Below are 13,714 nucleotides of genomic sequence, written 5' to 3'. Positions count from 1 at the left end.
GGAGGGCAGGACATAAAACCGGAGAGATAATGACAAGCCCGAAGTGACGAGATAAAAAACGGAAAAGAGAGGAACCGGCAGCGACGTCCACATCCGGTGGGAGGATTGTGTAACGCCAGGGGGGAGCCGCTGAGTGACGGGGACAGAGAAGGAAATTCTGCGACGGGCGGGCGCCGGACACGAAATATCCAATTTCTGAGACGCCGCCATCCGGGAGGCAGAAATAGCAGCGCAGCGTCTCCTCCGTGCCCGCAGCCGCGTCCTCAGCCCCGGCTCTGCTCCGTCACTGCGGCCGCAGGATGGCCTCGGCGCTGTACGCCTGCACCAAGTGTAACCAGCGGTATCCGTTCGAGGAGCTCTCTCAGGGCCAGCAGCTGTGCAAGGTGCGTGCTGAGGCCTAGTCCGGGCGGCCGCCTGCCCTCCGTGTGGGCGCAGGTCACTGAAGGACGAGCACCCGGCACCCAGCCGCCATAATACACGTGATACCAGGACAGCATCGCTCCCTGCGGAGTCACATCACCGAGGTGCTGCAGCAGCTGCACCAAGTGCTGTGAAAAGGGTGACATGACCTCTATCAGCTGCTGCAGAACCTCTTTATGACTAATAGGGAGTCTTTGGTCCGCCGGGGTGGGATGTCACCGGGCGCTGTGTGCGGCCCCCCCGGGGTGGGATGTCGCCGGGCGCTGTGTGCGGCCCCCCCGGGGTGGGATGTCACCGGGCGCTGTGTGCGGCCCCCCCGGGGTGGGATGTCGCCGGGCGCTGTGTGCGGCCCCCCGGGGTGGGATGTCGCCGGGCGCTGTGTGCGGCCCCCCGGGGTGGGATGTCACCTTGCGCTCTGTGCAGTCCCCCGGGGTGGGATGTCACCGGGCGCTCTGTGCGTCCCCCCCGGGGTGGGATGTCACCTTGCGCTCTGTGCAGTCCCCCGGGGTGGGATGTCACCGGGCGCTGTGTGCGGCCCCCCGGGGTGGGATGTCACCGGGCGCTGTGTGCGGCCCCCCGGGGTGGGATGTCACCGGGCGCTGTGTGCGGCCCCCCGGGGTGGGATGTCACCGGGCGCTGTGTGCGGCCCCCCGGGGTGGGATGTCACCGGGCGCTGTGTGCGGCCCCCCGGGGTGGGATGTCACCGGGCGCTGTGTGCGGCCCCCCGGGGTGGGATGTCACCGGGCGCTGTGTGCGGCCCCCCGGGGTGGGATGTCACCGGGCGCTGTGTGCGGCCCCCCGGGGTGGGATGTCACCGGGCGCTGCGCTATGTGCGTCCCCCCCGGGGTGGGATGTCACCTTGCGCTGTGTGCGGCCCCCCGGGGTGGGATGTCACCTTGCGCTCTGTGCGGTCCCCCGGGGTGGGATGTCACCTTGCGCTCTGTGCGTCCCCCCCGGGGTGGGATGTCACCTTGCGCTGTGTGCGGCCCCCCGGGGTGGGATGTCGCCGGGCGCTCTGTGCGGCCCCCCGGGGTGGGATGTCACCTTGCGCTCTGTGCAGTCCCCCGGGGTGGGATGTCACCGGGCGCTCTGTGCGTCCCCCCCGGGGTGGGATGTCACCGGGCGCTCTGTGCGGCCCCCCGGGGTGGGATGTCACCTTGCGCTCTGTGCGGCCCCCCGGGGTGGCATGTCACCGGGCGCTCTGTGCGGCCCCCCGGGGTGGGATGTCACCTTGCGCTCTGTGCGGCCCCCCGGGGTGGGATGTCACCTTGCGCTCTGTGCGGCCCCCCGGAGTGGGATGTCGCCGGGCGCTCTGTGCGGCCCCCCGGGGTGGGATGTCACCTTGCGCTCTGTGCAGTCCCCCGGGGTGGGATGTCACCGGGCGCTCTGTGCGTCCCCCCCGGGGTGGGATGTCGCCGGGCGCTCTGTGGCCATCGAGGTGGCTGGGACCCCAGCGATCCAGAGGAGGTGGAGAATGCCCCCTCAGCTCCTTTCATTGCCTATGGTACTGGCAGAGATGAGGAGCTTTGTCCTCGGCTGTCGGACAGTCCTGCAGATGGTTAGTGGAGCAGAGATGTCTCCATTCGGCCATTCTGGTGGAGGGTCCGGCAGTCGCCCCCGGAGATCAGTAATGCCATCTCTTATGATAAGTGATATCATATTGTATACGGGGTGATGACTTCCTCTGCGCTCGGTGACCTTGGCTGTAGTCTGGCCTCTCTGATGTTCCCGTATTGTTCTTCCTCCAGGAGTGCCGCATCGCTCATCCCATTGTCAAGTGCACGTACTGCCGGTCGGAGTTTCAGCAGGAGAGGTACGGACGGTTCGGCATTTTTCCTCTGGTTTGTAGATCATGAGTCTTATTTTAGTAATTTATTTGCAATCTCCGAGGATTTGTTCCCGAGAGAACTTTTCTACCAGAAGTTGTGTGAGAACCGTGGCTCCATTTCAGCCTTCACCCCGGCTGTCAGCCTTCCCCTGTGTCGCCCAGTAATCTGTGTGACGCCCAGTGTTCTGTATCCCGCATACGTAGACGCCGTGATTACCCCACACACCGACCTGCGGGCTGATCTGCAGGTTTCTCCTCTGACCTGGATTGCAGCGAGGCGTTCCCGGCACTTATATTAGTCATTAATAATGGCCGTGTACCGCTGAGGTTCCCTCCTCTCTAATGTCATCATCCTTCTTGTCTTTCTCTAGTAAAACCAACACTATATGCAAGAAGTGCGCTCAGAACGTTAAGCAGTTTGGAACGGTAAGTCGCCTGTCTGCGATCGTCCATTTACTGGGAGACGTCCGTGTGGATCTATAGCTGCTCATTTACTGATGTTGTGAGCTCACATTAGAGCAGGACACTTGCAGAGCACCTGCCGAATAGTGTGGGATATAACCTCAGTATCGCTGTATTCGTGAGCGGCGCTGTAATACCCCTGTAAAGCACCACGCCGGCGCTTTATTTTGGCGCTGGAGTGATGCTACTCACATGAGGTCCCTGCACCTAGTCTTACTTACCCACCGTTGTTTTCTGTTCCCGGTGCCGTGCCGTCCTGCTCCGCCATCTTGGACTGCAACTTCTGACTGACCAGAAGTAAGTCTCCAGCTCTGTGTAAGGCTGAGACCCTCATTGTGGCTCTCAGACTTCCATTGAGAAGTGACCTCCAGGTCGCCCAGCATAAGACGACCGGAGCAGCGCCGATAACGGACAACAACGATGGCTGGTGAGCGTGAGACTAGGGGCAGGGAACTTGGTGACACTTTCAGGGATGTTCAGCAATTTCCGAAAGTCCCATTGACTTAAACAAGATGGAACCAGATGGGTGCGGGTATATCCTAAATGTCATAGGTTCAGGATAGCTTTTAATCCTCATTGAGGGGGCTCTCTGCGTTCCTGAGTGACACAAGTGCCCCTCGTCTTCTCTCCCTCGGCTCGCCATGCCACGTTCCTTCTTGCTACACATTGTGATAATCCTAACTCTGTACCATTTCTTCTTCTCCTCAGCCCAAGCCTTGTCAGTACTGTAACATTATAGCAGCGTTTATCGGCACCAAGTGTCAGCGTTGCACCAACTCAGAGAAAAAATACGGACCTCCACAAACCTGCGAACAATGCAAACAGCAGTGCGCTTTTGACCGGAAGGAAGAAGGCAGAAGAAAGGTATAACAGATCACGCGATGCGGCGGCACCAGATCACATGATTACTTCTGATCCATTCACTTTTTGCTTCTGTCTCCAGGTTGATGGGAAGTTGCTGTGTTGGCTTTGTACGCTCTCCTACAAGAGGGTTCTCCAGAAGACTAAGGAGCAGCGGAAGAGCCTGGGCTCCACACATTCAAATTCTTCATCCTCTTCTCTTACTGAGAAAGACCAGCTTCACCCTAAACACCATCATCACCACCACCATCATCACCACCACCGGCATAGCAGCAGTCACAAGTAAGCGGCGAGATTTTACTGCGTAGTAATGCATTTAGCTGTAGGACCGATATGAGCGGATCGAGTCCTACGACCCTGGCTCAGGAGTTTCTTCAGTATTCTGTGACCTCCGGGTGGGAGCTCAGTCATCTGCTCCTACCTGCTGGGATCCCGACACCTCTTCTGATTTCTAGGTCATTGTTATAGTGTGACATTGCATCGGGCCTACTGATCGGAAGAGATGACTGCAGGTAGGAGGTGTTCACAAGGCTTCGGTCTGGTGGCTACGGGCTACTGACAAGGTCACTGGACCAGGGACCTGAAAATCAATTTACTAATAAATATCTCCAGTAAAAAGTTGAAAGTTCTGCTATGTCTACCAGTTTCATTGACAATGAATGGAGCAGAACAAGCTATAAACCCACACATGCTGCTAAAGCTTATACAGAATTGTAGTTTAAAGAGGGAATCCCAGAACTGAAAGTTATTCTCCAACCTTGGAATTAGGAGATAAGAAACTGAACCGTGCAGGTTCTGCAGAGTCCAGTCTTGGAAGGAGGGGAGGTGCTTATGCTCTGCAGATCCTGTAGACATCGGGTTGTTATCCCCTGTTCATATGTCAGAGAATAACTTTCAATTCTGGGTATTCGTCTTTAACCCCTTCACGACATACAGTGACCATGTCTGTTCTCCCCCTTTGATGTGGGCTCCGGCTTTGAGCCTGCAGCTTTTCCTGCACACATCAGCTGACTTGTGCCCCTAACAGCTGCGGGTGGAATCTCAATCCACCCACGTCTGTTATCATTTTAAATGTCGCTGTCAATCTTTGGAGAAGGGGAGCAAAAAAAAACAGAAATTGGCTGTGGGGTGAATCTGCCATTCTCTGCAAGCCTTGGCAGCTGAAGGGCATGTGCTGGTTTTTGTATCTTGATTAGTAGTTCTGTTTATACATAGGTATATGTTGGGTAATAACACAAGTCTTTTTCTCCTTTTCCATAGAATAAGTAGTCTAAGCCCCGAGGGAGACCAGGGAATCTGGAAGCAAAGGTATGATCACGGATAAAATGCGACTCGTGTCCAAATGTCCTACATCTTGGCCCATTCATGTGAATGGGGAGCGTGAGCTTGTGGCCACATATCGGCTGATGTCTTGGGACCTCGGCGTCCAGATCTGCACCGATCCGCAGATAGGGGGCTGTTTGCTTTGAGGCGTTTGTCCTGTTGGGGAATATCTGATATAAAGTCTGTGTATCATGTCGATCAGTGAGTTACAGACTCTTCTCATTGCAGTCATAAATCTACTACAGCAATTCAGAATGAAACTCCAAAGAAAAAGCCCAAATTGGAATCCAAGCCATCCAACGGAGACAGGTACGTGTATCAAAGCTAAAGATTTTCTGTTACATGTAGTTATAATATGGATATATGAGTATTTGTCAGATATCTTCATTTCTGGGGCGGCTCCAACCCTCTAAACGGACCCCCAATATTCCATATTCCTAATAGTTGCGTGAATAACTTTGTCCGGCTTATGATCTTTAATTTCAAATCGGTCAGCGCTTGTATGTGGGAACAGTTAAAGGGGTTGTCTCATGATCTTTCAGCAAGAGTGTACTGCTCCCCTTGCTTCCTACTTGCAGGTGGTGGTGCACTCCTGAAGATTGCCAGTTCGGATAAGCAGCATGTTTAAGCCTCCAGACCAAACCGTGTGCCCTCCGAAGCAGAAAGCAGGGGCAGCATCGTAAGGCACACTGAAGCTGGCAGCACCCGACAGTCCTCCCAGCTGCAGAGCATGTGAGTGCTCCTCTCCTGCCTAGGAGACTGTCCACCTCTGATAGACTGCAGAGGTGGCTGGTAACCTAGGCAGTGAGCAGTACTCAGGATTGAAAAATGCCTGCAGGTTTAATCAGAAGCGTATTGCCAGGTTGCTTGTTTTTACAAGCAATTTTATCCACTTAGTAAGATGAGGCTGCCTCTTTTAACCCAAATACAAGCCTTCTCTACAGTCTGATCCACAGAATTAGTGGAGCAGAGGCCTGTAGAATAGAAATTGAGCTCAATTGTTACGCCCAAGGTCTCGTAGCGATAACAACATGCCCCCCTGTGAACCCCTAGCACCGGCGTCACGTGAAGCTGCCATGTGTCTGCTGACAGCAGTGATTGACTGCAGTGGTCACACTGCAGGAGCGGCAGTGCTGGTGCCTAATCTGCTTATGATTGGGGAGGGGTTTTCTGCTCATTTTTGCTCCGCTGCTGTCCTATGTGTTTATATATATATATATATATATATGAGAGAGAGAGAATTTACTTTGTATATCTTGCTCGTATTACAGACGTCTTATTATTTTTGATATTACAATAAATGTTTAAATTCCAGCATGTATTATTTTAGTAGTTCAATCAATCAGTCGACGGACAGCGGCGGCACAGACAACTTTGTGCTTATCAGTCAATTGAAAGAAGAAGTCATGTCCCTGAAACGGCTCTTACAGCAGCGAGATCAGACCATCCTGGAGAAAGATAAGAAGGTAAGCCGCCTGCTGCTCAAGAGCGCCGCCTCTGGTGTGGTTCGAGAAAAACTCCCACCCTAAAGCCTACATAACTAACACATACTGTAAAACTCACTGTCCTTCTGGTAGCAAAGGCACGTCCAGCAAAACGACTGGTGATGTGGAGATCCGGCTAAGAATTGGATAATATTGATAAATCTGCACTTGTAATTACATGTTTATTTCCTTTGTGTGTATTGGTGCAACACAAAAAAAGAGAAAAGGGCAAATTGGACATAGTTTCACACAATTCTAAAAATGGGTCGGACAAAATTGTTGGCGCCCTCAGCTTAATATTTGGTTGCACACCCTTTGGAATAAATAACTGCAACCAATCGCTTCCTATAACCATCAACAAGCTTCTTACACTTCTCAGCTGGAATTTTCGACCACTCTTCTTTCGCAAATTGCTTCAGGTCTCATACATAAAAAAAAAATAAAGGGAACACTAAAATACCACATCCTAGATAACACTGAATGAAATATTTAATATGCAAATCTTTATTCATTACATAGTGGAATGTGTTGAGAACAATAAAACCTAAAAATGATGAATATAAATCAAAACTATCTCACGGAGGTCTGGATTTGGAATGATGCTCAAAATCAAAGTGGAAAATCAAATTACAGGCTGATCCATCTTTAGTGGAAATGCCTCAAGACAAGAAAATGATGCTCAGTATTGTGTATGGCCTCCATGTGCCTGTATGATCTCCCTACGACGCCTGGGCATTGGTCCTGATGAAGCGGCAGATGGTCTCCTGAGGGATCTCCTCCCAGACCTGGACTAAAGCATCCGCCAACTCCTGGACAATCTGTGGTGCAACGTGACGTTGGTGGATGGAACGAGACCTGATGTCCTAAATGTGATTGATTGTATTCAGGTCTGGGGAACAGGCGGGCCAGTCCATAGCTTCAATGCCTTCATCTTGCGGGAACTGCTGACACACTCCAGCCACATGAGGTCTGGCATTGTCGTGCATTAGGAGGAACCCAGGGTCAACCACACCAGCATATGGTCTCACAAGGGGTCTGAGGGTCTCATCTCAGTACCTAGTGGCAGTCAGGCTACCTCTGGCGAGCACATGGAGGGCTTTGCAAACCTCCAAAGAAATGACACCCCACACCATTACTGACCCACTGCCAAACCGGTCATGCTGAAGGATGTTGCACGAAGCAGAATGTTCTCCTCGGAGTCTACAGATTTTGTCAAGTCTGTTACATGTTCTCACTGTGAACCTGCTGTCATCCATGAAGAGCACAGGACGCCAATCTTGGTGTTCTCTGGCAAATGCCAATCGCCCTTCACGGTGTTGGGCTGTGAGCTCAGCATCCACTTGTGGACGTCATTCCCCCATACCACCCTCATGGAGTCTGTTTCTGACAGTTTGAACAGACACATGGATGTTAGTGGCCTGCTGGAGGTCATTTTGCAGGGCTCTGGCACTGTTCCTCCTTCCTCATAGGAGGTAGCAGTCCTTCTGCTGGGGTGTTGTCCTCCTACGGCCCCCTCCATGTCTCCTGTTGTACTGGCCGGTCTCCTGGTATCTGCTCCCTGCCCTGGACACTGCTGATACCTTTTGCCACAGCTCTCATTGATGTGCCATTTTGGATGAGTTGCACCACCTGAGCAACTTCTGTGGGTTATAGACACCGCCTATTGCTACCTCTAGGGGTGAGAGCAATGACAAAAATGCAAAAGTGACCAAAACAGCCAAAAGGAACAGAAAAATGGTCTGTGGTCACCACCTTCAGAACAACTTCATAGGGGTTGTCTTGCTAATTGCCTATCATTTCTACCTGTTGTCTGTTCCATTTGCACAAAAAAGCAGGAGATATTGATTCAGTCAGTGTTGCTTCATAACAGGACAAGTTGATTTGACAGAAGTGTGATCGATTTGTAGTTATATTGTGTTAAGTGTTCCCATTATTTATTTTAGCAGAGTATTTGAATGTGTCTTCTCCCAACAGCAATTTTAAGATCTCTCCACGGGTATTCAATGGGATTTAGATCCAGACTCATTGCTGCCACTTCAGAACTCTATAGCGCTTTGTTTCCATCCGTTTCTGGGTGCTTCTTGAAGTATGTTTGGGGTCATTGTCCTGCTGAAAGACCCATGACCTAGGACGCAAATCCAGATATCTGACACTGGGCACTACATTGCAACCCCAAATCCTGTGGTAATCTTCAGATTTAATGCTGCCTTGCGCACAGGCAAAGCACCCAGTGCCAAAGGCAGCAAAACATCATTGAACCTCCACCATGTTTGACTGTAGGTACTGTGTTCTTTTCTTTGTAGGCCTCATTCTGTTTTCGGTAAACAGAATGATGTGCTTTATCAAAGAGTTGTATCTTGGTGTCATCTGTCCACAAGACTCTTTCCCAGAAAATTTTTGGTTACTCATGTACATTTGGCAAACTGCAGGCTAGCTTTTTTTAAGTCTGTCAGCAATATGGTCCTCCTGGGTCTCCTGCCATAATATTTTATTTCTTTCAAATGTTGATTGATAGTTCGCACTGACACTGATACACCCTGAGCCTACAAGACAGCTTAAATTTCTTTGGCACATGATTGATGCTGCTTATTCACCACTGGACTAAGGAGATTGGCTACAGTGCCACGTGTTGTAAACTTCTTGATTTATGTTGCGCACCTTGGGCAAAGGAACATCAAGATCTCTGGAGATTGTTGATATTTTTCAACAACAATATATATATATATATATATTTTTTTGTTAGTCTTTCTGTTCTCCATGCTTAGTGTATCACGCACAGTGAAAAGATTGAGTTATCTTCTCCCCTTGTTATCTGGTTCAGGCTTGATTGTCTTATTGTCCACTTCTGTTACTTGCCGCAGGTGAGTTTGAATCAGCATCACATGCTTGAAACAAAGTTGCTTACTCATAGTTTTTAAAAGGTGCCAAAAATTTTTGTCCGGACCATTTTTATTTTTTGGTTAAGGGGTGGGGTGGGGGGTGAAGTTATATCCAATTTGCCTTTTTTTCTGTGTATATTTGAACACAAAAAAAATAAAGGAAATAAACTTGTAATTACAATACAATACATTTCTGAAACTGTTAAACTGTAAAGCGCTGCGGAATATGTTGGCGCTGTATAAATATTATTATTATTTCTGGGAGAAATGCTTCATTTTCTGGAACAATTTCAAGAATGCCATGCCTGTATATGAAAACATTCAGTATGTTAAAACTTTTTACGTGTGAATATTGTCTGTGCAATCTTGTACTTTGTAGTAGTGCAAAACTAATTTTTGCGTATTGGAATAATACCGTAGTTGCTTTCCAGGTGATATTTCGGTTTATTTAAAAGCATAGGTGTCATTCAGGAGATTAACGGTGACACATTACAAGTCCTCCTGACTTGTGGGATTTCTTTCTACAGAAAACTTACTTGTAAAGTGTACTTGGCTACAATTCATCTATCAGTGCTTCTCTTGCTTCCTGGCTTATCAGAGCCCCTCTAAAACCCCAAAATACCTCGGTGAAGGGTGTAGCACACAGGGACGAAGTCTCCTTCACTGGCTTTTAACGTTTCATTTACAGCGCCGGCTATAAAAACCTTTTGAAAGGAGGACGGTCTCGGCCTCTGTATTTTACAAATACATTTTCTTAATGTTATCAAATCACTGAAATTATTATTATATTTTTTTAGCTTACAGAGCTAAAAGCGGACTTCCAGTACCAAGAGAATAATTTGAGGACAAAGATGAATGGCATGGAAAAAGCTCATAAGGAATCTGTGGAGCAGATGCAGGTATGGCAACAATTAAAGAGGTTGTCTCATGATCTTTCTGCAAGAGTGCACCGCTCCCCTGGCTTCCTGCTTGCAGTGCAGGTGGTGGCGGTGCACTCCCGAAGATTGCCAGTTAGGATCTGCAGCATCAGATCATGGAATTGTCCATCTTTTAAAGGATTCATCTTCTGTCACTGGCCTCCAAAACAATCTTGTCTCCCGCTTCTGTGCTCCCATTCACCTCAATAGGAGCTCGGTTACAATAGCTAGAATTCATGTCTTTTCCTCCTTTCATAAATCAATTTGTAGCACAAAAAAAAATAAAAGTTTATATATCCTCAGCTGCTGATGCAGAGTTGGCCTGCAGTATAACCTGACATTTATCAATTCTGTTTTTCATCTTTGTTTTAGGGCAAAAATCGTGAATTGCTGAAGCAGGTGGCAGCTTTATCCAAGGGTAAAAAATTTGACAAAAGCGGCAGCATCCTGACCTCTCCTTGAGGGCCTGTTTAGCATGGAGGACTGCGTTTGTTTTTTTTGGGGGGATTTTATTTTCTCCCTCTTATTCTGTGAAGCCCTTAAAAAAAATTATGTAGTAATAAGGGAATATTTTAGATTTTTTTTTTTTTTGTTTTTTTTTTTTTAAATCATTGACCGGACTCATTAATCAATTTTTAAAGGCAAACCAACTTCAGCCGGCTTGAAGACGCCTGGTTGTTTTTGCAATGGCCAATTTATCGAATGTGTGTCGCTGCAGTAGTGCCATTTTTCACAAACTTATACGGCAATAAAAAGTATAAAAAAGAAATAAAACTCCGAGGCAGCCGACGGCCTTTGTTTTTAATAAGAGGCTTGTATTTGTAGCAAGTCCATGACATCTGCTGTATAATATATATTTTAAATTTTTGTTTTAATCGCAAGTTTATAGATTTTATTTTTGTGTGCATGTCCGGTCTTTTAATATCACACCTGGATCCTTGTTGGATGGAAAAATAAAATGAATAGAAGTCCTTGTAAACAATCCCCATCTATAGGGAAACCAGTCACGGTGACACTTCCACTGGACTCGTGAGAACTAGTTGGCCCTCCGTATGGGAAAAGCAAATTCCTAAGGGGTAAGTGTCCACGATTGTCGCCCAGTTGTCCCTGCCGGGCGCGGGTGTATGTGGCAGTCTCAGGGCAGGTACCGGCAGTGTTATACAGCCAGCACTTGACTTTAAAAACACTTAACCACTTAAATGCCGCAGTCCGTTCCTGATAGTGGGATCTTAGTGACGCAATCCCCTTGGGTGGCTCATAAGTCCTATCTAAGGTGGCCTCCTCCATCACTGCCATCTTTATACCACTAAGAAGCTTGGGCTGTGGCTGGGCTTCATATAGGCCATCGGTAATATCCCCATATATTGCAATACTGGATTATCGCAGATTCAAGCTTTTAAGTTCTTAAACTTTTTAAAGGTTGTAAAAATATTTACCAGTACAAAAATAAAATAAAAAATGATGTTGCCATATGTATGAAAGACCGGTCTATGCAGATGTAAAATTATTAACCCCATATGACAAATGCTGTATGGTAGGAAGAAAAAAAACAAAACCCCAAAGTTCGAAGGGTTGTCCACTTGATCAAAATGTTTGGCCCCAATAAAATAATAAAGCCTATACTCTCCTCCTTTATTATTTTATCGGGGCCAAGCGAGGGGAATGAGAAGTTGTCCAAGTGGTTGACAACATCTTCAAGACCTTGCTCCCTACTGTTTGTGCACTGAGCTCAAGGTTTAAAGTGTGCGCTAAGCTCTTACTACTGCACGCAGTCATTTTAGCGGAGGATTTGTAGCTTTTGTATTAATAAAAAAAAAAATAATAATAAATTCTGAAATCGGCCCAGAATTTTGCATCAGTTAAGAATAAATGCTGCTCTCTCGTGGACGCTCACATTACGGGGATGTCTCCTCTTTCTAGTAGTTGGTAAGTTCATACCAGAATGGAGGAAATCCCTCGTCTGTCGCCTGTGCGCTTTTTGTAAGATCTGTGGATTCTTACTTGCAAGTGCCTTTGGTGTAACTTTTTAATTTCTAGGTGTGTGTATAGAACCTTTCTCTGTTATCAGATGGTTTTTTTTTTGTTTGTTTTTTTTTTACTTTGTACAGAAAACATTTAGGTAGAAATCTAATGATCTGATGTGTGTTTTTTTTTGTTTTTTTTTGTTTTGTTTTTAAACCTTCTGTGCCAATGTGCCAGTGAAAGCATTGCTCCATTTGGGCATTATAACCCCCTTTCATAGGTGAGTGTGTTGATCTGATGGACTTCTCTGTAGCTTTCACCTTCATACCAGTTTTACACAGATGTAATTTGGTCGCACATCAGTGTCTGTAAGGCTACGTTCACATTAGCGTTGCGTCAGGCGCAGCCGCGGCGACGCATGCGTCATGCGCCACTATATTTACCATGGGGGGCGCATGGACATGCGTTGCACTTGCGTTTTGTGAAGCATGCGTCACTGTGGTGCATGCGTCAGGGCGCAGAGGACGCTGCATGATGCAGTTTTTTCTGCGCCAAAAACCATGCAAAAGTGGACGCATGCGTCACAAAACGCTGCGTTGTGCATGCGTTTACATTTGCGTTGTGCGTTGCGTCGCCGACGCTGAACCGCACAACGCAAATGTGAACGTAGCCTAAGTCAGGACGCCCCCCTCGCCTCCTCACTGTTAGGCTGCCGTCACACTAGCAGTATTTGGTCAGTATTTTACATCAGTATTTGTAAGCCAAAACCAGGAGTGGGTGATAAATGCAGAAGTGGTGATGTGTTTCTATTATACTTTTCTCCTACGCCTCATTGGGGGACACAGGACCATGGGGTGTTATGCTGCTGCCACTAGGAGGACACGAAGTAAACACAAAGAGTTAACTCCTCCTCTGCAGTATACACCCCTTGACTGGCCAGAAACGACTCAGTTCTTGCTTAGTGTCTGTAGGAGGCACTTGGGTCTATTCAGACCCCACCATATAAATGGTTTTATTTTTTTAAATATTTTATTTTTTATTTTCTGTAAATTTTTATTTTTTTATCTAACAGAGTGAAGGGGGCGACTGATTCCTTTTTAGGTTCCGCTCTCCCCCGAACCATCAACAGGCGAGTATACCTCCCCGTACCTCTCCTGCGACGAATGGGGCACGCCTAACCTAAACCCAGGGCGACGGTTCCTACTCTGTCCCGATCTCCCCCACATAGGGTGAGCTCATAGAGTATACCTCTCGTGCATCTCCCGGGCTCCACCGCACTCAAGCCCTCACCTCGGCGTCTTGTAGTCCCCACGGTAGCCGTAAGTCCCCTGCGTCAGGCACAGCTGCACAGCCATAAGTCCCCTGCGGCAGGCACATAGGACGCTCTCCATCCCCCGGCGCAGGGAGGACCGATTGAGCTGGAGGCCGCACCGAGGCTCGGTGAGTAGTCCCCTCCTCACGCTGCAGCGTGGGAGGATGCGGTCCGGGTCCCTGGGGAGAGGCGCTACACCGCGCCCGCCGGCATCCTGCATAAATAATTCCCACCCACCACTGGAGCCCCGCCCACCGCTCAGGCCC

At 48.6% G+C, this 13,714-nt stretch overlaps 1 protein-coding gene across 3 annotated transcripts; it reads left to right on the top strand.

The window, feature by feature from the left end:
• Positions 1-40: 40 nt before the first annotated feature.
• On the top strand, positions 41-13,250 carry FAM76B (family with sequence similarity 76 member B). Of its 3 annotated transcripts, none has more exons than XM_077298459.1 (10): positions 41-383; positions 2,169-2,233; positions 2,620-2,674; positions 3,419-3,574; positions 3,654-3,853; positions 4,832-4,879; positions 5,123-5,203; positions 6,210-6,360; positions 10,055-10,156; positions 10,547-13,250. In XM_077298459.1, exons 1-10 carry the CDS (start codon positions 300-302, stop codon positions 10,634-10,636), a joined length of 1,032 nt encoding a protein of 343 aa, XP_077154574.1. In that variant the 5' UTR covers positions 41-299; the 3' UTR covers positions 10,637-13,250. The 3 variants fall into 3 exon arrangements, with proteins under 3 accessions (XP_077154574.1, XP_077154575.1, XP_077154576.1); XM_077298460.1 differs by having other exon boundaries at positions 6,225-6,360; positions 10,547-12,364; XM_077298461.1 differs by having other exon boundaries at positions 168-383; positions 6,228-6,360; positions 10,547-10,729.
• The last annotated feature ends 464 nt before the right edge of the window (positions 13,251-13,714 follow it).

This window comes from Ranitomeya variabilis, chromosome 3, assembly GCF_051348905.1.
Source record: "Ranitomeya variabilis isolate aRanVar5 chromosome 3, aRanVar5.hap1, whole genome shotgun sequence".
Taxonomy (NCBI): domain Eukaryota; kingdom Metazoa; phylum Chordata; class Amphibia; order Anura; family Dendrobatidae; genus Ranitomeya; species Ranitomeya variabilis.
This window is presented reverse-complemented; position numbering and strand designations above follow the sequence as displayed.

Excerpts from the sequence above, each read along its gene's own strand:
- FAM76B (XM_077298459.1), top strand. The coding sequence starts at position 300 with ATGGCCTCGGCGCTGTACGCCTGCACCAAGTGTAACCAGCGGTATCCG. Across the intron at positions 5,204-6,209 it reads AAGCCATCCAACGGAGACAG|CATGTATTATTTTAGTAGTT; the intron begins GTACGTGTATCA and ends TTTAAATTCCAG. Across the intron at positions 10,157-10,546 it reads AATCTGTGGAGCAGATGCAG|GGCAAAAATCGTGAATTGCT; the intron begins GTATGGCAACAA and ends TCTTTGTTTTAG.